This window comes from Amblyomma maculatum, chromosome 3 (assembly GCF_055883805.1).
Source record: "Amblyomma maculatum isolate TAMU_Amacu chromosome 3, ASM5588380v1, whole genome shotgun sequence".
Taxonomy (NCBI): domain Eukaryota; kingdom Metazoa; phylum Arthropoda; class Arachnida; order Ixodida; family Ixodidae; genus Amblyomma; species Amblyomma maculatum.
The window spans coordinates 122825522-122849053 of NC_139346.1; the positions used below are offsets into that span (position 1 = coordinate 122825522).

The 23532-nt window shown below is 43.1% G+C and overlaps 1 protein-coding gene across 3 annotated transcripts; it reads right to left on the reverse strand.

Annotated features, from left to right (window-relative positions):
* Positions 1-1192: 1192 nt before the first annotated feature.
* On the reverse strand, positions 1193-23436 carry LOC146195912 (techylectin-5A-like). 3 transcript variants are annotated; one of them, XM_084597955.1, is made up of 6 exons: positions 23281-23436; positions 21473-21581; positions 16600-16742; positions 13465-13570; positions 7198-7365; positions 1193-1961 (listed from the first exon to the last, which is right to left on the reverse strand). In XM_084597955.1, the coding sequence occupies exons 2-6, from the start codon at positions 21558-21560 to the stop codon at positions 1678-1680; spliced, it is 789 nt and encodes a 262-aa protein (XP_084454081.1). In that variant the 5' UTR covers positions 21561-21581; positions 23281-23436; the 3' UTR covers positions 1193-1677. The 3 variants fall into 3 exon arrangements, with proteins under 3 accessions (XP_084454081.1, XP_084454080.1, XP_084454082.1); XM_084597954.1 differs by having other exon boundaries at positions 21473-21600; positions 23281-23434; XM_084597956.1 differs by lacking the exon at positions 21473-21581 and having other exon boundaries at positions 23281-23423.
* Positions 23437-23532: the final 96 nt, after the last annotated feature.

A 23532-nucleotide genomic window follows, 5' to 3' on the forward strand; every position in this document is an offset into this window, starting at 1 on the left:
GTGGAACCATAGTTTTTTCTGATTTTGGCCTTCACTTCATGGGGGCTCGGAATCTTGTTCGAGTAGGCCGCTTTGCAGCGGGCCAACCAAACCACTTTTACCGCAAGGGTAATTTTCGAACTCGTCGCCACTGTAGTAAAGCCAGCGCGAACACGCGCTGCAACACGAACGCTGGTCGGCCGTGATCAACCACGTTTATTGCCCAGAGCCGAGATTTTAAACCTCTCGAGCTGAGAAGGTTACAGAAGAGGGAGAGAAGCGTGAGCGACAACGCAGTCACGAGGCTGCCTTCAGCACAGGAACGCAGGCACGCGCGGCTGTCTTTGGCACAGGAACGCAGGCACGCGGCTGCCTTCGGCACAACCAAAGAAATACAACGATTACACTCCCTCAAACTCGCCGCCTTTCGTTGATTGTGTCGCGGCACTCTACCGTATTGCATAATCAGAGAAGAGTGGTGCACTTAATTACTTTTATTAATTATTTACTTTCGTTGTAAAATTGCTGCCTGAAAGTTAATCATTTCATTACCAAACTGCTCGTTCAAGAAAGTATTTCATTTCATTACAAATTAACGAGAAAAGCAATTGACTTACAGTAACGTCTTCAGTGTAGATAAATTACTGCCACATCTTGTGACATCCTAGAAATGTGTAGTATTTCTATATATTTGAGACACTAGGATTTTCGACACGCGTCAACACGTATAAAATACTCCTTTTTTAACGAATAGTTTAGAATGGGATGCTGCCCTCCCTAATTCCCAGTTCTTTCACCTTCAATAATTTATGACTTGTAGCTATCTGGAGTCATGTATTTCAACAGAGTTTTATGTGTCATTCATTTATGTAATCATTTTACGCTTTCGCATTATTTATAAATCATTTTCGCATTTATAAATCACAGCACTTCTTAGTATATTATTCTTGCTTATATCGCTTATGCATTCTTATCCTGCTTGGACATTCGACAAACACGAGTATTTTATAACTAAAACTAGAATAAATCGAGCGGTGAGCAGTCGGGCTTAACATCAAATCGTAACCATTTGAATACTTTCACTAACGACGAAAGATAACGCCTTCTTTAATGCCGAGTAACATGCCGTTTTCTCAAACGTTTTCTGAGGCTTTTTGATAGGTTGCTTTTTTTGTTGATTCCTAGATTCAATGTTCATCTGGTATTATATTCACCGTTCAAGATCTCTCTTCTTATATTTACGTGGTTCATCTGTCAATAAAATCAATAAGATGAGTGGCAGCTGGGGCTGGAGCCCTCCGCCAATTCTTCGCGCTTTTGGGCCTCCCATTCAAGACATTGAAGAATAGAGAACAAAGATAGTTTTTTTTAGTTTTTTATCCAAAAGATTAGCCAGTAGCACTAGGTATGATGAGCTCCTTATAAAGTAAACCACAATAACAAACGTAACAAGACGTCCATTTCTTAATAAAATGGCACGTTAATAGTGAAGCAAAATTGTTTAACTACACCTTGCGGTAAGCCCCGCCTCCTTTCAGGAATTCTGACGCAAAGCGAGCCACAAGAAATTTTCTTTTCACTCGATTTGATTTTTTTTCTGGTCTGAATGGACGACAAGCACAAGTGGTGGCCAGAGCCCCAATTTTAAAGGAGTATAGAGCTCGTGTAATCTAGTCGAAACTAAATTACACAAGCAGTTCACGAGCCTATTGTAAAGCTACTCGGACGCATCATCATACGCACACTGGGATACGAATACGTAAGAAATATGCCGTGTGGTCCTCTTTTTAACCATGCAATGCCATCGGCTATGCTTGCGTGGATACCATTCAGGTTAAGACCATTAAGGTTCGAATCATGACAGTTGTTGTACCACCAGGAACCACGATATAAGACGGAGCAGCTGCTCTCGTCGGCCAGGTCATTGTCCTTGTCGTACGTGGAAAACTTCATTCCATCGCAAACTGACATGCTGTCCCAGTCTGCAAACGTGGACGCAAGCAGAGTATCAGTATAAATCACTCTTTCACTTGTAGACATTTATTGGGCGGAGTATAAATATCGTGAATTTTTTTTTTTGATTACTTGCACTGTAAATTGAAGCACCCAAGTTAGGAGCAGCAGTGCAATAGGTGGTGCCAAAGAAAACTGATCTACTCAAGCATTGAATTGCTCTGAAACCAAACATAATTTTTGATAATACGTATCCTAATCCGAAAATCGTGCAACATAGTAAAGACAGTCCCTTCAACAGCTCAACCTTTATAGGATATCTGACTTCTACCTCTAACACTATTAAGGTTTAAATCTTTCTCTTTCTCGGATTTCAGATGTGTACGGTTCTTTTATATCGTACATTATTATTGGCACAAACCCTTGCCGCAGTACCTATTGAAAGAAGCGATCAGTACCATACTACAGCTTCCGGGCACTCAAATCAAGAAAGATAATGATCTCGTGAACAGTGCTCCTTTACTTCAAAGGGGCTTTCGATAAGATTTCACAGTATGCGGTACAAGAAAATCGTAGCTTCTTGATTTCGAATATAAAATATACAATATAAAACTTAATAAAAATTACTCCAACCAACCTTAAAGCAGTACAACGGTTCAGAGCCTAGCATCGCAGCCTTGAATTGCATGCAAGCAGGAAATTCTCATATTAGAGCGTACTGCGAGGCTGTACCGAATGTAGCCAATAAACAGAGTCTCGTAAAGGTGCAGTAAGGGGCGCTCAGTTGGATCCCATTTGATGCCAGCACTGAAAATATGCATTGGACTGCCCAGATGTACCTTTACGAAAGGCACAATTGAAGAGACACATGCTTGTCCAATATCAATATATTTGTCACACGAACCAGTTCGTGTATACTTACGAACTTTTACATCACACTGTTTTCACCCATTGAGTAAGATTCTGGACGAGCAGCTGGAATGCAGTTTAAAATTGCACTCCGCTGCCATCAGGCGCAAGTATCAACAGGGTATATGCCTGCCATATCGTGCCACCCAACCACCATGGGTGATGGATAAACCTTTGGTGCACCTTCGTGTTCTTCGGATACTAAAGAAATGAATGGTGCCACTTAGTGGGGTCAAACAATAGCTGCCGCGAAACAACTGGCGCACATCTAGCCAAAATATCCTAATTATATTCACGCATACATCGCCGGATCTGCGGTCATACTGTGGTCATACCAGCAGCTGTGGTCATACCAGCTCAGAAAATGAATCTACATTTCCTTTTGGGACATACTTCTACAGCAACCGCTGCTGAACTTGCAGCCCTTCGGGAATCTATTCGCTACATATAGGGGAATCACCTCAAAGACTGCAGTGGAAATTTTGGAACATTCCTTAGGCCACATCGCCTACCATTCTCTGGCACTAAAAATTATGGAGGTCCTTACATCTACCCAACTGAAAGGCCACAGGATAATATTTCAATGGATCCTTGCCCACTGCGGGCAGGAATCCACATTATTTATATATTTGAACAGGTCGACTCCCTAGAATGTTCAACTTGTGGCATCCCGAAGAATGTGGAGCATATATTATTGGTGTCCAGTGTATGCGTGTGAATTTAATGTGCTAGTCACTTCAGCGTTTAGAGAAGAGCCCTCTGTCGGAGAACTGCAGCTGGGCGCTTGACAGGACAAGGGGAAGGGTGCCCTGGCAGTGCGGGATCTTTGCTGTTTTTTGTGCGCCACTGGACTTGATTCGCGCTTGTAAATAAAGCTGCCGCGCCTGTATATATTTTAATATGCTTTCTCCCACATCGTCACCCATCATGATCATCTTTCTTCCCCCCTTCCCCAGTGCAGAGTAGCAGGTCAGATTTTAATTATTCCGTCCAACATCTATGCCTTTCCTTTCAGTAAATCCATCTATCTATTTGAATTGCATGCAGGTCTCGTCCACCAGAGGGCGCAAATTGTTTGTCAGGTGTGAAGAAGAAAAACACAACAGCGGGTGTACGAAGTAGAAGAAGCAAGAAGCGCTGGCTCCTCTCGCCACATCTAAGATCAGTTCTCGGAAGGACATGACCTTGAGGATTGGCGTGGGAGAAGTACAGATTCTGGAATAAAATCACAGCTGTTGTCGACGCTGACGTCGAGCGCCACAGCCTTCCTACGCATCTGCGGATGCACTCTGGACAACGTAGGTGCTGAGGAATACTAACGTGAGAGTTTTCTTTGTTTATTGTCTCGTGTCTCCGGCCACTCTCGGAGAGAATATGGCTGAGCTTTCTATCGATGAGCACGATTGTTTCTGATTTTCAGCCACTTGACAGGGTAAGGAAGAGATTAAGACAAAAATCTAGGAGAGGGGTAGCGAGACCTGAGAGCTCATTTGAGCATTACCGCACCTCGTAAGGCTGACTAAGCTATGAACAAACACTTTCCTCAACACTCTCCCTCTTCATAAACAGTGCCTTTGTGAATAAAAGCTTTTTTTCTAGAAGACCTAGCACCAAATAGAGAAATACTCTGACCGATAATGGATCCAGTGATTCCTATGGTACTAGTGTTTGTCTTTTCAATGTAGATGAAAGTATCCTGGTTTGACAAATTAATCACGAGGCCATAAACGAAGGGCTTTCGTTCGAAAGAATGCGGAATTGGCGGTGGTCTAACGGTTTGTATCATGTAGTGACTGCGTAGCCTGTGAACACAAGCGTGATAGCCGATGCTGGCTCGATGGCGTGTGACCGAGGCTACTTTTTTTTCTTCATGTGTGCGCATCAAGACTACCGGACTCGGTAAAACGTTCACCGAGCGATGTTATCTTAAACTATCGCTACAGCTGATGTTCTATAAGCAGGCCAGTAAGGATGAACTGTTCACACGTGATTAGGCCACACTAGCCTGTCTTTACGTTTTAAATCCATACATCAGGACAGATGCCAAAAGAAGCTGAGAGAAGCAGAAGCCGAGAAGAAGCAGATGCAGATAAGCTGTCTTGGAAACCTTTCCTAATTTTCAGTTATTTTTGTGATTCTTTAATCAACTTCTCTGCGGAAACCTTTGTTAAGGTACTGGTTTTGGGAGAACATCTATTTTTATCGACCTTTAAACGAAAAGAGCTAGGTTATAATACATTCAAGTAGTGTTTTAGACCCGTTATTTCGTTTGAGCAGTGCTTGATTAGAGTGCTTTTCTATTACCAACTACATATTTCGAACAGAACGGATGCACATTTAACGCCAATTCGGCCGAAGAGGCCAACGCTTTATGTCGATCCAGCGTTGTGGGGCTGACTAAATTCTACGCTGACATGCTGGTACTTCAGGCTCGTTGATGACACCCGGTGCCATGTATCAGCCAAGGTCAGTCTGTCCGCCCACTTGACCTTAAATGAGCCCGAGGTCACAGTGTGGCTGTATAGTTCAACCATGGTTGCATCTATTGCAACGAAAAGATTAGGGCTCTAAAACATTCTAGTAGTGTTTTAGACATGTTATTTCATGAGCAATGTGATAATTACAGTGTATTTCTATGTTCTATTACAATGCTCTTCTATTTATTTTCTATCTTCTATTTCGAAGAGCACTGATGCACCTTTAATGCTAATTCGGCTGAAGAGGCTAACCATTTATGTCCATTCAACGTTGTGGGGCTCACTAAACTTCACGCTGACAAGCTAGTGCTTAAGGCTCGTAGATGACACCCGGACACACGGGGCCATTTATCAGCCAAGGTCAATCTGTCTGGCCGCTTGACCCTAAACGAGCCAGAGGTCACTGTGTGGCTATATATTTAAACCATGGTAGCATCTTTTGTGTACCACCAGTCAACATTTGACATCAATTTTTTGTCGCCAAGTACAGCACCAAGTGTGGCCTTTTGTAGTAGACAGTGTCCTGGACGCAGTAGTCTCGGCAGCTTAACCGCTGCAAAACCACACTTGCCCATCTGTACTTAAGCCTCATCAAAACGAAACCATGCAAAACAACGCTTTCGCTTCGCCTAAGTCGGTATCGAAGGTTTAAACATCAGCCATGTTATAGTATAATCACTTATTTTACCAACCACCAGCTAGCGCCTGCAGATGACGCCCCCTCATATGTGCGTTCCTACTTGATTTCGACGATGTTGTCACGTTCCTTTGCATTCCTGCCTCCAAGGTTACACACATATCATTTCCCTTTCCATAGCTGTGTGTGTTGTTATCAACTTGAGTTGAACGAAAATAGAACGAAGAGCCACGATCTGTGCATCGATCGCTTAAGGCCTTTCGTTTTATTTTTCTGAATAATTTTCTTTGCTTCATGAGAAAATAGAGTGCTTTGTAACTGCTGATACATACATACATACATACATACATACATACATACATACATACATACATACATACATACATACATACATACATACATACATACATACATACATACATACATACATACATACATACATACATACATACATACATACATACATACATACATACATACATACATACATACATACATACATACATACATACATACATACATACATACATACATACATACATACATACATACATACATACATACATACATACATACATACATACATACATACATACATACATACATACATACATACATATTAGTCCCTCACATAATTTTATCAGTATATAGCAAAAACGCTTTAGCTGAGTGCGAATTTCGCATTGCGGAGTATTGAATTTTTCCAGAGATCCACTCAAATTCCGGCTAAATCCATTCGGCAGCCTAGCAGGTCTTTAGAGCCAAGATACAGCATTGATATGTCATGTTCTGGTAAACAAGGTTTCGAAATTATTTCACGCTGTTCGCAGCGAAAAACATCGAAAGGAGAGGATATGAAAATTTAGAAAAATGACCGAACAAATGGTCCAATTCTGTCATGTCTTACGAACTTTTGACTAGTGTCATTGGATAGTGTAAACCACTGCGGGTTACATGACACAAGGGTTGCTGTCAAAGTCACTTGTTATGTCATAACGTTGGAATGAAGCAGGCTCCTATCGGCGGCTGTCCCTCCTGCACCAAGCGCTCGGAGAAAAATGACTTATTGCAGTGCTACCATGGTATATAATCATGCGCATACTGCCAGTACAGTATATGGCAACCCATCGGGCCGAATTCTAGTCCCTATGATCACCCTAGTTTAGCCAAACTGATCGCTTTCAAGACGCTTCGCGTACCGGAAATGAACATAACGTCCTTTATGAAACGGCAGAATCTCACCTGTAGGGCCGAGGAATTTTCCTAGTTTCATCTTAAAGAGTTCGCCTTCGTTGGCAATGCGAACACTCTCATAGTCTACTGATTGGTAGTCGTTTGTGCCGTTAATCAGCATCACTCGAAGTGTCATGACCTCTTTTCCGGATGTAAGAGCGTGCAATGCCCGATTGCCTGCATGGAAACAAAGAAAGAGATTCGATTAAATTCAGATAAATTTGGTGGTCGCTGAATTACGGCACTGCAGTACCATGGAGTGGCTCATAAATCGTCACTAAATGTAACAGAATATTGCGAGTCCTGCTACTTGGGGCATAATTTAGTGGTGAGGTAGAAAGGGCACTTTGTAGCAGACTGTTATTCGATGCTGATGAGAAGAGTCTAAGCAACTAATGGATAGAAAACCCTTACGTCGTAAGTTCTTCAAGCGTGCAGAGAAAGCAATTAAAAGTGGGATATCCAACCAACATTCTTACGAATCGAAATTGATTTTAAGGCACCCTTGGAATAAATACTCTAAAATACGTTTATGAACATAATGATAAATAAGGTCCAAGCTTGTGATGCGAATCTAAGTTTTCCTTCTGAAGGCTGCTCTTATCAACCGAGCATTTACTCTGTGCCAGGCAGTTGACGTGCAGATATTGAGATAATTACAAGGCAACCGCGAAATAAAGTGCATACAATTGATTAACACATTGATGGGAATGGTCCATGCTTCTTACAGGCACCAACTCAATTAAGCTTCTATTGTTTGTGCGGCACTCACGCGTAATCGGAGTACATTAGTAAAAACATTGAAGTCTGGTTTTAAGCAAAATTGCAAGCATGTAATGCCGAAATAGGTGGACGTGCAGATGTTGTGATTAAATTGCAGTTTACAATACGTGAAAATATTAATTTCAGGAACAGAAATGCAGATGATTGAGATGTTTGGTAATACGATGTATGAGCGCAATTCTTTTTGTTGCACATCGCCTGGCTGTTTAGATGTTAGCGGCGTGAGCTGCAAGCACAGATCGTTTTTGCCAAACGAACAGTTCCGCAATCTCACAGAGATTGTGCTCGGGCAGAGTCACCTCGAGACTAACCAGAAAAGTTTTAAGGCGAAGCCTTTCTAGGCTCATGGCGAATATCTGGAATCCGGGAGATGTGTCAGCGAGGTTCTGCGAGATTACGCGAGATGTGTCAGTGAGACGTCGCAATAGGTTCTGGCGTAAACATAATTTGCCACGTATGGACGTCGCAATAGGTTCTTGCGAAGAAGGCAAACAAAAAAAAAAGTAATGAAATTTTAATGAGTACTCAAATACGCAAGGTAGAGGAAAAAAGGTGACAAAAGAAAGGCGTTGGCCAATAACCTTTAAGCGAAGCTAGCACAATTGTGTAATGTTTTAAGAGTATTTATATAAGTATTACCGTGGCTTCCGTTTGTTCAGCGAGGGCAAACTGAAAATCGGAGATAGTTTATGAAAACAAAAGCGAGCAAAATTAAACTCGCTACTTCTCCACAGTTCTGTCGCGTAATGCATTAGGGATGCATTTTTAAACACAAAAAAATGGTAGCTTGAGTCCGCTATTTATAGTATTTTCTTTGTCTATTTTGTTGCCTTAACCATCGTATCATTCTCTGAACGTGCAGGAACTCTAGAGGACAAAACATAAGCTTTATGTTTGAAGTCAGGACACCACCCTCACTGCCGTTCACCAAGCTGCCTTTCCGCAATCTGTCTGATAAATTAATGTTCTGTACGACTAGGAAAGCTGGCCTTAGGTCATGCAAATATTAGGCCCAGGTTGGCTTTAACCGCTTGGAACAGTACGGTAACGCAATTGTACTGCCTTATTCCGCGTACTATTAATTTTCACCTTGAAATTTAGAACGCGACAGTGCCAGGGGACCCTCTGCATACGAACAATATCATTCACGATACTATCTGGTACTTGTGTGTTTATGATGACCACTGTCGATCTCGGTAGACTGAAGAATCCTGCCTTATAGGTTGGTCAATGAAACCTGTCATGGGGTGGCTCCCTGATCCACTGTTTACGTCAACAGCCACGCTTCCACGAACGACTGCCTAAGAAATGCTTCGCTCTAAACCTTCCCGAAAGCGGGGCGAAACTTCTTTTCTCGTGAAAAAAAAAAACGCACTGTAACAACAAAATAACAGTGCCAGAGGATGCTTGAGCACATGCTTTGGCTACCGAATGATATATTCACATAGGTTCTACATTGACTAGCAAACTCGATTGCTAGCGAAGTGTGCGCAGCAATTCAGCCGTAATTGAACCCGTGTATTTGCAGGAAAATGTGAAAAAGAGAGGTAACACTAAATTTTAAAAAGGAAAGCTCTTCATTAAGTATAAGTTTATCTTTCACTATATCGGGGTCAGGATTATTTGACCAACATGTTTTTTGTGTGGAGTTTAACGTCCTAAAGCAACTGAGGCTATGAGAGACGCCGTAGTAGGGGGCTCCAACAATTTTAGCCACCTGGTTTCGTTAACGTGCACAGGCTTCGCACAGCACACGGGCACCCATTTCCAATGAAAAGCGGCCGCCGTGGTCGGGATTCGAATCCGAGCCCTTGGGAACAGTAGTCGAGCGCCGTAACCACTGCACGCCCCCGGCGGGGGCCCGACCAACATGAAAGTGCGTTCATATGGAGAGATTCTGCGTCCCTCCTATATCCCTATTTACTTGGCGCTACAGGAACCAGTAAATCAGGCCTCGGTTTTATAGCGTCAGTAAGCAAGATTATTCACCCTTTACATCGCGTACAGGAGCGGCCATAAAACCTATAAATTGTCATTTCTCTTGTTGGATGAGTTTCATGTTTCGTGATGCACCTCTTAATATATTCAGCAATCAAATGCGGACAGAACACTTACTAGGCGGCGTAAGAGGGTTATCACAAACACAAAGCTTCCCTCCTTACCGGTAGACACATTTTACGTGTCGCCTGCGATACTACAGGGTGTTCCATATCCACTGGTTAGTTAGAGGGTGACACCAGCGAACACTCTAAGAATGCGTTACTGTAAAAAAACACCTCATTATGTAAACAAATAAATCGCCGTTCCCATAGCCGAGTGGTAAAACAGTGGACGCAAACATCGGAGGTCGTGGTTTCACACCCAGCCGGCACCATGTGGTCTTTTTTTCTTCTACTTTATAACCAACACAAAAAGTGCATTCCCCTCTGCTTGCCTTTATGTTTGTGGTTGATCGATCCTTCCTTATCTATATCGTAAGAAAGCTGTCTGGGGAACTTCGGGCTCATGATTTTGTTTTCAAAAATACTCAGGCAATTTCTGACTTTGTTTCAGCTTATCTGGTAACAAATGTCTAATTTAAAATGCTATGTTTTCAGTCAGCACTGAGTGAAATTTCAGGTCTAATGCATTTTTCTTCAACTGAACGCTTAGTTACACGTCAACGTGAAACGGCCGTTTGAGTGTATACATACACACGTAGTATTGCTTCCTACGTGTCTGCGCTGCATTTTTACTTGCCTAAACGTTCCCATTTTGCAGAACAGACTTAGGAAACAATAATTCGCGTTCATAAATATTACTTGCATATGCAATTTACTTGCATAAATATTCCGATTTACAGTTCCTCTTGGATCTCTCGGACCTCTCGGAGCGGACGTACGCGCTCGATTTCTCACGACTAGGCGCGTTTCTCCCAGCGTCAGTCGCCTATCAGCGCTCGGCGAGAGCGGGTGTGAAAAGCGCTCGCTCCGGCGAGCTCGCCCGGTCGCCTGCCTTGGTGCTATCTCCTGCGTTCACGTGTCCTGCTTGCTGCCTCGCGGGCCGCAGTCCTGTTGTGCCCCGGTATCCTGTGGTACAATCTCCGGGCCATCCTGGCCCACTCTCGCTGGCTTCTGGCAGCCCTACTGCCGCAGTGGTCCCTGATTCATGTCTGCCAGCACGCCCCCATCGTTTCACCGTGCGATGCGCCCCCAGTGCTGCAATGGATACCAGGATTTCCGTTACCTGTCAAGCACATCCCTGTCGCCTGTGGCACATCCCTGTGGCTGCCCGCTTCGGCCTACTTCTGCTCCTTCGGGGGGACAGTCCTCCTGGCCTCTGCTTCCTCATCTTCCGTGGGCCCTGACGCACCCAGCGTCTCCTGTCGCTTCTCCTGCGGTCCTCCCCGCTGCTTCGCCAGCACTCCCGTGCGCTTACGGGCCTCGATGCGCCGCCTTTCCGGCGGTTCCTTCAGCGTCAGCCGCCGCGCCTCTGCCTCGGCAGATGTACCTATGCGGTCCCTCCTTCTGCCTCCCGGATTTCCCCAAGAGACAGCTTCCAGTGGTCTCCCTGCTCGCGGGCCTTGGCGCGCCATCCGCCTAGATGGTCCCCTAAGTGCCAACCGCCGCGCCGCTGGTTGGATGGTTGGTTGGTTGGTTCATAGGAAGGGAAAGGCGCAGTATCTGTCACACTTGCTCTGTGGACACCTGAACCGCGCCGTAAGGGAAGGGATGAAGGTGGGAGTGAAAGTGGATAGAGAGAAAGGGGGGCCGTATTGGAGGGCTACGGAGTAATTTCGACCACCTAGGGATCTTTAACTTGCGCTGACATCGCACAGCACACGACGCCTCTTTGTTTCGCCTCCATCGAAACGCAGCCGCCGTGGCCGGGATTCGAACCCGGGAACTCCGGCATAGTAGTCGGGCGTCTTACCACTGCACCACCCCGGCGGGGCACGCCGCTGCCAAGGCAGCGGTTTCCGTGCGATCATCTCCTGCTGCTGCCCGGTTTCACCAACGCGGCAGCGTACTGCGGTTCCCCCGGCAGTCCTCGCGCCACCCCACCGGGGTGTCGCTCCGGAGTACACCCTCAGGCCTTCAAGACCGTTCTGACTCCCTCCCGGAGCTAGGACGCTTGTCGAGGAGTGCGCTGCTCGCAACGAACCCGACCCTGCACTTGGCTCGGACTTGCCGGTCGTGTCTGAATTTGTGGTGAGTGATCTGCGGGCACTCTGAATAGTCCTGTGTCAGTGGTCCTCGACGCTGTGCTTCGTGCTTCGGCCCTTCTGACTCTTGCGGACGTTTTGCTCGAGTCCCCCCCCCCCTTTCCCCCACCCGTTCCCAACCCTCCCTTTAACCCATTCCCCTGGTCGCCAAAAGTGCCGCCTCTCCTACAGGCCGGAAAAAGTCGTGAGCAGTATCCCCTCCCCTCTCATCATAGTCAGCACCACCACCTGTTCCCGTTTACCGGTACTACTAAAGTAAAAGGGATTTAAAACTCCTACAAAGAAATTCTTTCAGATTCTTGCCTTACTACTCTGTCGGCAGGAACAATGACAAGAACACTGAGCGCTGGCACCATCAAGTTGCTGACATTCAATACGTATTTGAGGTTCGCTAGCAAAAGTTTGAAATAAAATTATATTCATCGGCTCGGACCACATAAACAAGAAATTAAAAGGAATAATAACAAACTGCTTCTATGAAGGTTCCAAACTCTATGAAAAGTTTTACATTCAGCAGCGAATCTAGTATTATCTATATCTGTTCCAAAATTTGCGTTTCCTTTCTACCATACCAATTAGCATGAATAGTTGTAACAGTTAGGTGAGTTTTCATAAATAAAAGCTCCCTTTATCACTGAACGTCTCATCACAATTTTCTGCCTCAATCCACGGTTGGTAAGCCAAGCCACGAAATATTCTAATTTCTTCAGTAGGCTGAAGCAATTTTTCTTCTATAAAAACGAGCGGTCAAGTTTGCAAAGTTTTGAAAGTACACTGACTGAACAAAGCCTTTATGCAAATCAAATCGCTGAGATTGTTACTTTTGAACTATATATATGTATTAAAAACTGGAGCAATAGTGCATAGAATTGTAATACCGAACGACACGCTTCCACTAACCTCTTCTTGCTTCCCAGGAGAAGCCAAAGAGCTGCAACTCTTCGCAATTTTAACCTTCCACCATGCTATAGTACTTATGAGGGAAGACTAATTGAATTTATCGAAATGGAATACCTAATGATTTAAAACTTAAAACGAATTTTGTGAACACACTCGAGGCATTCATCATCGACCAGTAAAAACACTACGTGAATAGTTGCAGTTTTCTTCATGTTAACCATAGTTTATCAATCATTGCTGTTTCATCTACCTAGATAGTATCATAATCTGATTCCTAAATATTCGTTGTACATTGTATACATAATGAACGAAACCAACAACCAGCTGCTCTGGATAATTTCTGCATTTTTAAACATGATTTCACATTCAAAATTATGAGGCTGGGTTACCAATCCAGTACTCCTTTGTGGGATCGCCGAATCCTCCAGCATACTCTATCCAGTTTCTGTAAAAGTAGTACACGTTGTTTCCGTATTGGCCTCTTTTTTGGATTACCTGCATAAAAAGAAGAAGTAGCGTAGTTGAATTAAGAGCCACCGCAGTGGAGGTGAAGTCTGGAATGGCAATCTCCCTTTGTCATTTCAGAGCTCTCAACCTAGGCACACAAATTTGGCTTGACGTTGTCTCAAGCCTCTTTTATTATCTCTACTCTCTGGCTCATACTCAGTTTTATTTTTGCAGACTTCAGGTTTATCGCATCACGGCTCATTTCCCAGAATCCAGGAATGAACTGCAGGCACTTTCACAATCTTGATCCACTTCTCTATCAAACCGCCGAACAAATCGCCGGACCTCCCATTACAACTCGATAAATTAGGCCACCTGCGCCTTATCGTAGCAGTTTTATAACATAGAAACAGTTTTGTGACGCCATGTCGGACACATGGATAGGCCGTGCTCTACTCATTCTTGCTCCGCCATGTCTACCGGTGCGCCTCTTCGCTTCGCTCAAGCAGTGAGCTAGCCTCTTCCTTCGCGAGGCGCACGGCTCTTTGGCGTGCCAGCTTGAACATCCTTAGGTCACGTGTTGTGTACTGCGATCCTCGCCCAGCGATTCGCTGACGACGCTCAACAGGAGCCTATCAAAAGGACAACTATATGCTAAACACCTTCCGTTTCTCCGTCGCCACGACATGCGCGGCTTTTCTCATGTGCACCGAGCAAAGGTATATCTCTAATATGAGACGCGAAACCAGATTATTACAGTCTTCGATGCCGAAAAAGAAGTCGCTTTGGTTCACTCTCTGATCGCTTAATTGGAATTTCCTTTATTTATTTCCGATATGACCTACATGACATTACTGACGGAAGTGGTACATAGAGATAAAATGAAACTGGTAAGAAAAAAGAGGCAACACACACACACACACAAATGTGTACAAAAATGATATCCATGATTGCCACAAAGAATAACTAGCTGCAAGAATATACATTTCTTGACAGTGCGAAACAGTGCAATTATTATGAAGATTACTAACGCCGAAACAAATAATTTCACCGAAACAATAAACAAAAAATAGCTAGCAAACATAAAAATGTGTACTTGAAACTTACCATTCAAATAGATATTTAACAATCAACTGGGTGCAAAGACAGAATGATCTGAATAATACAAACTACAGACGAAAAGAGGAACAGAATTTAATACAAAATGTTCTAAACAGAGTGAAACAGTCAAGGTTAGAGTAAAGCGCAATAACGGTAGCATTGCCTTAAACTCGTCAACATAAGTATTTGGTGGTAGGTGGTTCCACTCCGACCATGGTTTTGGAATGAAAGAAGATATGCAGGATGCCGTACGGTAACCAGGACCTCCAATCTTCCGTGAGTTATCGTTGCGGGATGAAACACACGTTGGTGCTTTGATAAGTGATTCTTTAAGGGTGGAGTTCATATTGAGAATTTAAAACAATAGACATAAATGTAGCACCTATCTGCGAAGATCAAAATGACGTAATGACAAACTATTTTTGATATTTGTGACGATGGAGGAACGATGCTGTTAGGAAAAAAAAAACAGTAACGCTGCTCTGTTCTACACAGCTTCTAATGTGTCAGCCTGTTAATGTAATTTTGAGCCAAAAAGTGACTTACAGAGATAAATCTTGATAATGACTGGCGCCAAGGAGATTGCTTTTAATGTATGAAAGCATGCAGTTATAGGGGCGGCTGTGATAAAGCTGACGTGTGCTTTCCAGGTTAGATCCGAAATTAGAATTGCCCCAAAATATTTATGAGATTCTACGTGTGCCAATAAGGAAATATAAATAGTGTAGAAAACAGGACATGCGTTCTTGAGACGGGAAAGGCGCAATACTTTGAGTTTAGCAGCATTAAGCGCCATTTGCCATTGCGAGCCCTAATTGGCGATAGTGGTTAGGCCCGCTTGGAGTAATTCAACGTGATTAATGTTTTTTTTTCTCGTGGTAAATGACATAATGATCCACAAACAGTCCCATTTAAGATATTACTTTGTTAGGTCGTTGTTAGAAAGGGACAGACGAGAGAATCTTGCGAGATGCCCGAGGTCACACGAATCGTTAACGATTCAAAGTCATTAACGCGTATATACTGTAATCGGTTAGACAAAACGCACTTTATAAATTCTGGTACACCATGTTTGACATTAGGCATGCTCAATTTGTAAAGCCGTACATTCGGCGACACTGTATCAAACGCATTGCTAAAGCGTATATAAATGCATTCAGTCGCATTTCAATCATGACGTATGAACTTGACCTAGCTCAAAGGGTTAATCAATTATATTTCGCAAAACAAGCGTTTTCTCAAACCATGTAAAAAAAAAAACAGTTAGAAAACAGTTAAAAAAACAAGGTCACCCAAGAAAGTTTGGCAGATGGGATAAGATGACCTGCTCCAATATCTTGGAAGAAATACTGGTCAATGATATTAGTCGATAGTTGAGCGTAGGGTAGTAGTCTCCTGATTTATGACGTGGAAAACAAGTATGTCCCACGAGTTAATTTTAGGATCTCAGAACAACCGCCTTCGGAAGCAAACGAAAATTACTAGCGATGGGTAGACTTAGCAGCCATGCTTCTTCGCTTGCATATTGGAATATTTTGGTACGACAATTTTCTTCTCGGCCTAAAATAATAGTTTTAGGCATCGCAATGCGAATTTTAGATTGTTACATTAATAATCTCTGCAGTAGAAGCCATGGAATCGCTATCTTACATTCTCGCCCTTCTTAGGATGACAGAGAGTGTTCTCCATACAGCATTCGCTTAGTTTGGACAAAACTGCAGCAACAATTTAAGCTACCCGTTCCGTGGGAAGTGCTTTATAAGTTACTTCATCATAATAGCCACCCTAGGCTATTACGACTATCTGAATAGTTACAATTACGAATATCCGACTAGTTGATCTGCTAGCGTTGAATTCATATAGAAACCTTCTATATTTCGACTTCCAGAAACAAAACTCTCCACATTAGATTCTAAAAACAAAAGATGCTCTGTGGAAAAGTGTGCGAAAGAAGTTCCCCAAAATGTAATCCTTACCGTCCAGCCTCCTCCGTCCGTATCCATGTCACAGTAGACTCTCTGTCCCCAGGGACCAGCAGCATCGTGGAACAAGGTGTAAACTCCGCTCGTCGCGTGACCGCCTCGCAGGACGTCGCCGCAGTGCTGGGGCCTAAACGGCACTGCAGAACAAAACCGCAGCCATTTTTGTTTCCTGAATAGCGCATACAGATGACATGAATCCCTATGCGTGGTTAATTTCGATGCCTTTTAGGACGCGTTGGCTTCAGTTTGCTTGTTTTTATGCCTCGTCAAAATCAAATGGCTTTGTTAATGGTAAAAAATAGACGATCTCTCTCTTCTGCGAATATAGAGTGAAACGTGTCATTGGCCGTGTATTTGGACCGAAATTCCGCACCCTTACCTGAGCGCGGCAAGTCAAACAAGCTTTCGATAGACCTGCTATCATAATATGCATTGCTAACGCTGATAGTGAAAGATATCTTTCGCGTTTTCTGTTATGGACTGCCAATGTTCCTCAGATTATCAAGATTTCGTGCTCATGCGTGTTATATACCTGGACTTGTTAAGGAAAGATTGTTACTTAAGTATATGCTGCACCAGCAGTCCGAACTGCGTAGAGACAGTGGCCTCGTCAGGCACCAATTGCCTTTAGCTTCTGTTCCTGCATCAGGCATTGTATTTGTGAGATGAATAAATGTGCTCCATTGGCCTATGGTTCTCTATTTTTGTTTTCTGCCTAAATGCAGAAAAAGGGGCCCTGGGACAGGTGCGGCCGCGGTGAGGCTATAAATAATTAAATGTTGTAGTATAGCGGGCCTTGCATGATATCATGCTTAGCGGAATAATGGATCACTAGTGCGCATGCGGGGAATGCTTGCATAGAATTAGTCTTAGCGCATGCACTAATTTTATGAAGGCAGCGTTGCGGCTTGCCATATTGTAACGGGACGCGGAGGAGGCCTTCCAAGCTAGACCCATTTTCAGCTGAACAAGGAGTAGTTTTGGTCTTGTTTGACACCCTTAATGTCTCACTGTGGTTGCTGTTTGACACCTTTAATATCTTACTGTGGTTGCTGTTTCTCGCTATGACTGACCGTGCTTTCGCGATCCAGCTGAGGCTGTTTCTCAGCCCAGTTTTGGAGATCCATTCCTGATTTTGGCTCCCTGAAGCCTAATGGGCCGCCATCTGCTATTTTACCGTCTGCAACTCTTCAGAACAGGCAAAGTTGGTATGAAGGAACCAAGAAATATTTTGGAAATTTGCGGCGGTGTTTTAACGCATATAAATAATTTATTACGGCAGTCTATACTGAAGTCTCTAAAATATTTTCCCCATTCCATATTATTTGATGGAAAGCATACACGTTCTACAAATTTCACGTTCGCATTTCGTCAATCAGATGGGTTCACGTTTCTTATTGCACATTATTTTAGTCGCCAAAGCATCACTTGGGCATTTTGATGACAGAAAGCAGGTTTTCTGTTTTAACTGGCTCTCTAAAAGACACTAATGTATAGAAGTTTGGAACAAAGAAGCAGTAGCAACCAGTGATGAAAGGCCTTCCGCCTTCATGCGAAGTAGAATGCGTTGAGCGGTTTCTGAGCGTTGCAATACATCTCTATTTAGGCATAATCAATTGCTTCCCTTTCTCTCTCTCCGCTTTCACTCCTGCCTTCCTCCCTTACTTTACGGTGCGGTAAAAGTGTCCACTGAAAAAGTGTGACAGATACTGCGCCTTGTCTTTCCTGTGAACCAATTATTATTATTACTACAATTTGCCTACGGCACATATATAATTTTTCTTATTTTCGCTACCACTTTAATGCTATTCTAAAACTCTTTTTTTTTTTCAAGCAGCGTGAAAAATTTCTATTGTTTTTTCATTTTTCCTTAAATAAAGCCTAGAAAACGTACCATCCTTCAATTGTACGGTGAATCTGACCGCTTTTCTTTTATAGTTTTTTTTACTGGAATTATTTTCCTGATTTCTTTTTACCCTGTCCACTTAAGATATATTACCTGTCCCTGCACCTTCAAGAGAACGATAGTCAGTGTTCCTGACGCTTTCTGGGATGTTAGGGGCCTCATTGCGGAATGCCTTCAATATTCAATAAAATATTGCTATTATCTGCTACTAGTAATAATACTGTTGAGCAGGTTTCATCATTTTATGTTACTGAATTCGCTTCTAAGTTCTTAAAACTGAGAGCTTTCTTCAGCCCCACACGTACGTCTGAGCACACTGTTCCGGCACTATTTATCATACGCGCTGCACAAAACAGATGCAGCTACAAGAAACAGGAATCACTTAAGCGCCAGGTGTGTGTGGGGAGCAGAGTGTTTGGATGGATAGATCCATGGTATGAACCAAAAAGGTACCGTCCATTTCCTCCAAATACATGGCCTGATAGTCTTTATTCTGCTTACACCTATGGTGACAAGATGACAAATGTTCTAGCCTTCTTGCAGATCCTATCTATTTGCGAATTGTTTAGTCTGAAGAATGCCTTTGTTAAATGAGTAAGCAACAAGCATGAAACACCACATCTATCTGTAACATTTAAATGTTACTATCAAACAGCTTGCAATAAATAAAGCCTCAAAGCCTAACATACAATGTTTAGAGCATGAACAAATTTTCAATTCTTTTCAGAAAACTTATTTCCCTAAGAACAATGATCAGGGAATGTATACCAGTAGGGAAAGCGTCACATAGGACAACGGTCGTGCATTGCACATGGAAAGTGCTAAAAGAACTGCTCGTATACGGGCACAGGTGGTCAGTTAGGGCAAAGCTTTCGCGCACGTCTTGATTTTTGCCTGTTACAACAGCATTTTTTCTCTCATTTGTGATGTGAATGTTTTTGTTTCCCTCATTTGAACTATCAATAAATAAAAAATAGTGATGGTTTAGCTTTGGCTAAAGCGAGGGCTAGCGAATACTAGGGAACTATGGTTACGCTTGGAAATTGGCGATGGCTTATCTCAGCTAGGCCAGGATAGTGCAATCATGTGTGCCTGGTGCTGGGCTGCCTACTCCTCTCGAATCTCATCTAATCCCATCCAATCCTGTGTAATGCAATCCAATCTAATATAAGCCAAACCAAACCAATCCAGTGTAATCGTATCCAGTCCAATCAAGTACAGTTCATTCCAGTCAAGTACAATCCAATCCAATCCAAACCAAATCAGTCCAAACCAGTCTAATCCAATCCAGTCCAGTCTAATCCAATCTAATCTAATGTAGTTCAATCCAGTCGTGTCCAATGCTGAGTACAAGCTCGTCTGAAATGCGCCGCTGACTAGCCTATCATCATGACTATTGCCATCCTTACGCTACAGAAGGAAAATTAAGATGCGCTGTTTTCGATCTCGGGCGTGGACAGGTCTGTGACATATTTTTGTTTGCGAAGCATGCGTATGTCCTTCAAGTCCAGAATTGTGGACGGAGGGAGGTACAAGTAATACACATATTATCAACATTTGTGTGGCGCACTCAATGGAAGTCCATGCGGCGTGACTTGTTCCTTCCCTTAGAGTTTTGTGGAGTGGGCCTTGTTTCCCTATTTGTGTATCAACTTGTTTCCCGTTTTTTTTTCAAGTCGGCAAACCACTCATTTTGTTTGTGCCTGTCATCATTAGGCGCGTCATTCCTCATTTGCCTTGCTTATTCGCATCGACTGGGCAGGCTCATGAGGGGCCTTTATGAGGATTCCTTACAAAGGTTGCTGACACTTTCAATTTTCTGACTGTGCGTTTCTCTATAGATTACCTGTGTAACCTCTCGAGAAAGCAGATGACCCAGGTCCTCACTGAGTCTTTCTTCCATCCACCGTTGTATTGGCAGCCTTATCTGGGGCTTTTGAACACCACTGTTTTAAAGCGTGTTAGGCGAATGTGCGTTCAGGCAGCCGTTCTTTTTCAAACGGCACACAGCGACGTTGCCTGTCAAAACATTTCTTTATGATAAAGAGATGTTTGTGCCCTGGGTGGTGAATTGACGTCTCTGTAACGTGCCTGAGACAATTGTTCATTGCTTTATTCTGTGCCGTGATGCTATGTTCTTTTGGGACATACTACAAAGAACTCTTAAAAAGATATTGAAATTACATCATGTACTATTAGATTTTGGCCTCTTGACAAAAACTCTGTCGTGCCTTATGATCTATTTGTGTTGATGGAACTGTTCAGTCTTTGGAAATGCCGTATGATGGACAGGCATGCCGAGTCACCAAGAACGTCCAAATCTGTGTTTCGGGAGCAGTGTACTTTGGTCAGGAGTACGTATGCTCCACGCGAAGAACCTCCAAACTCTGCCTAATCTAGATGCATGAGTGGGTTTCCCGGGAGCTTGGTGTTTTGAAGGTGGTGCATTGTCAGGCTTGGGATGTGGCGGACTCATATTAAGCACCTCGCTAACTTCAGACATAAACAAAGTAAGTAAATGGAGTTTTCTTTTTTTACTCAAGTTTTTCCATGTAATAAAACAATAATCTGCGCGTGGCTCACTTGGCTAAAGCGTTTGAGATGGGGCATGAGAGATGGAGGTTCGATTCCCGGTGGAGAGAGCATTTTTTTTTATGAGGAGATCCTAGCTCCTCTTCAGGCTGTAGCTGCGGCCACCCGAGGTCTCGCTTTAGCTGTCGGAGTGTTGCTTTCGCAACAAAAAAGACAAGTGAATGAAAAAGGACACAGACATAAAAAGTCAGGATGTTGTCTGTGTCACTGTTACTTGCTCTAGTCTCGTTAATTATTGGTGACGCACTAAATAGCCAGCTTTCTACCTTGTTTGAAGTATACCGCATCGTGTGCTTTCTTCTATCGTATTCACAATGGCCAATCAGTAAAAAGCATTTCAAATTTAATGCAAGAATTATAAACACTTACATTTTTGGACAAGAGTCGCACCAAACGACTGTAGCGGGGCGCTTGTCGCGTGGACGAATATTGCCAGCAAGGTTGCATACCGACACATGGCGAAAATGTTCTCTGTTGCCTAGTAAAGAAGAGGATGTCTGAAAATGGCCACAGGTGTCAAAGTATTCCAATGTCAAATATACACCAAATAAATGTTGCTCCTTAACCTGTCGTCTCTTTTACCACTATTTTGATCACAATCAAAAACACGTTTCGAAGTAGACAGTATAAAATTAAGCGTAAGTATTCTATATTCACTTAACTTCAGCTCACGCATCTGGTGGAGATGCAAAAGGACGAAAAGGGGGCATTATAATATCCGTAGTTATACTGCCCGTCGTATAAGACAAGTTATATGCACTCTTTCGTCTTCCAATATGTAACAAAAGGTGTTTAACATACCAAGACCTAAGCATGTGCTGTGTCGGATTCCATACTGCACGACTCTGGAATGAACGAGACTAGCTGTGCTTGTCATACGTGCACTAATATCAGGCATAACTTGAGGTCTCTTGCACATCGCTTGCTTGACATCCCGCTGCTACAGTCGGCTTTAAAACCAACCTCCTGGAGCTTAACATCCGAACACGGTAGACACTAAGCCACCGCGTCAGTACAAAAGAAAGCACATGTAATACGAACATATGCAGATGGACCTAGCAATGAATAGGTTTAGATAACTAAAACGCTAATTAGTTGACGGTCCTGTATTGGAGCGTAAGTGGTTATCCTGCGCCACTGTGAACAAATATAGACTAAAGCTTTCTAGAATAGACGGACATATAATTACCATGTAGGAATTCCTGCCAGCCTTTAATACCCATTCATTGTTCTTCATTACTCTAAACCTGAAGCTGGAAAGCATTCTATCCAACTTCCCGCCGGAGGGACAAAAAAGTGCCGCGTTGCTCTATTTGCTTGCTTAAATATCGCCAGCGATCAAGACTAAGTTCGCAGGGCCTCAGTTCTAAATAGCACGCACACGAGAACATTCACACACAGCGTGGACTTGCGCAAGTCTATTGCACAAATTTATATCCTCCGCGTTTTAAGGCATGGCATCATGCTTGTAGCCTTCACACGAATATGATAACATGCGTCCTGTTGATTCTTTCTAAATTCAGCAGCATTGCTTTTCGAGGCGAGCGTTTTCAAAGCCTTCTCGAGATGTTAACTGAAGCAAAATTTGTGCAACATTTTTACCTGTGAATCGTTCTATCGCAACACCTCTGCGTCCGCAAGTTACCTCACAAAAAACCACGGGAGATATTTTCAAAAAGATGAGATTTCTCTATACATTGATACTTTAGGTATCATACATTCAGTGATGAATCGAAAAATCAGAATACATGTCATTTAAAAAAATTCTCATTTCTCCTGCATTTTCAAGAAAGCGGTTCAGCAAAACAAAACAATATATTTTACTGGTTTGCGAAGGAACCGGAATAACTTGACGGGCTCTTGAACACGATAGCCGAAAACGAATCAAACACCAAGTAATCGTAATTTCACCGTTAATTGCTAGCGTACACAAATTTTATAAAGTAGGAAAAAAAATGATTCATTTGATTTTAGGTCTAGCGCTAACATTTAACGCCATCATGACTATAGGGAGAAATTAACTTTAAAATACTGTGTTTATGTTCTGCTTTTGCAAAGACACCTTTTTATAACATTTTGTTTAAACTTTAGTTCGTTGAGCTCAGCAAACACGTTTTTAACGTTGTTTCATGCATGCAATCCTTACCTGTTTATGTAGCTAAGGCTATATAGCTTACCTTGCTTCCAACAGCAAAAGTTGGGGCCAGTTTGATGCTACAAGTAAAACGCCATTTTTCCCCTTGCAGGCCGTATACCCTAATGGTATCTCAAGTTGCACACAAAGGTACGGGCCGAATTGTTTTGCCAGACATGACGCAACTGGGCGTTCCCAATTGGCTGGGACCAGAAAATGATGTCTGCGACGCACAAAGTAACTCGAGACGGCTGATAACGGAGATAGTGTCGGTGCCAGGAGGCATTCTCTCATT

Excerpts from the sequence above, each read along its gene's own strand:
- LOC146195912 (XM_084597955.1), bottom strand. The coding sequence starts at position 21,560 with ATGTGTCGGTATGCAACCTTGCTGGCAATATTCGTCCACGCGACAAGC. Across the intron at positions 16,743-21,472 it reads TGCGACTCTTGTCCAAAAAT|TGCCGTTTAGGCCCCAGCAC; the intron begins GTAAGTGTTTAT and ends TTTGTTCTGCAG. Across the intron at positions 13,571-16,599 it reads CGGACGGAGGAGGCTGGACG|GTAATCCAAAAAAGAGGCCA; the intron begins GTAAGGATTACA and ends CTTTTTATGCAG.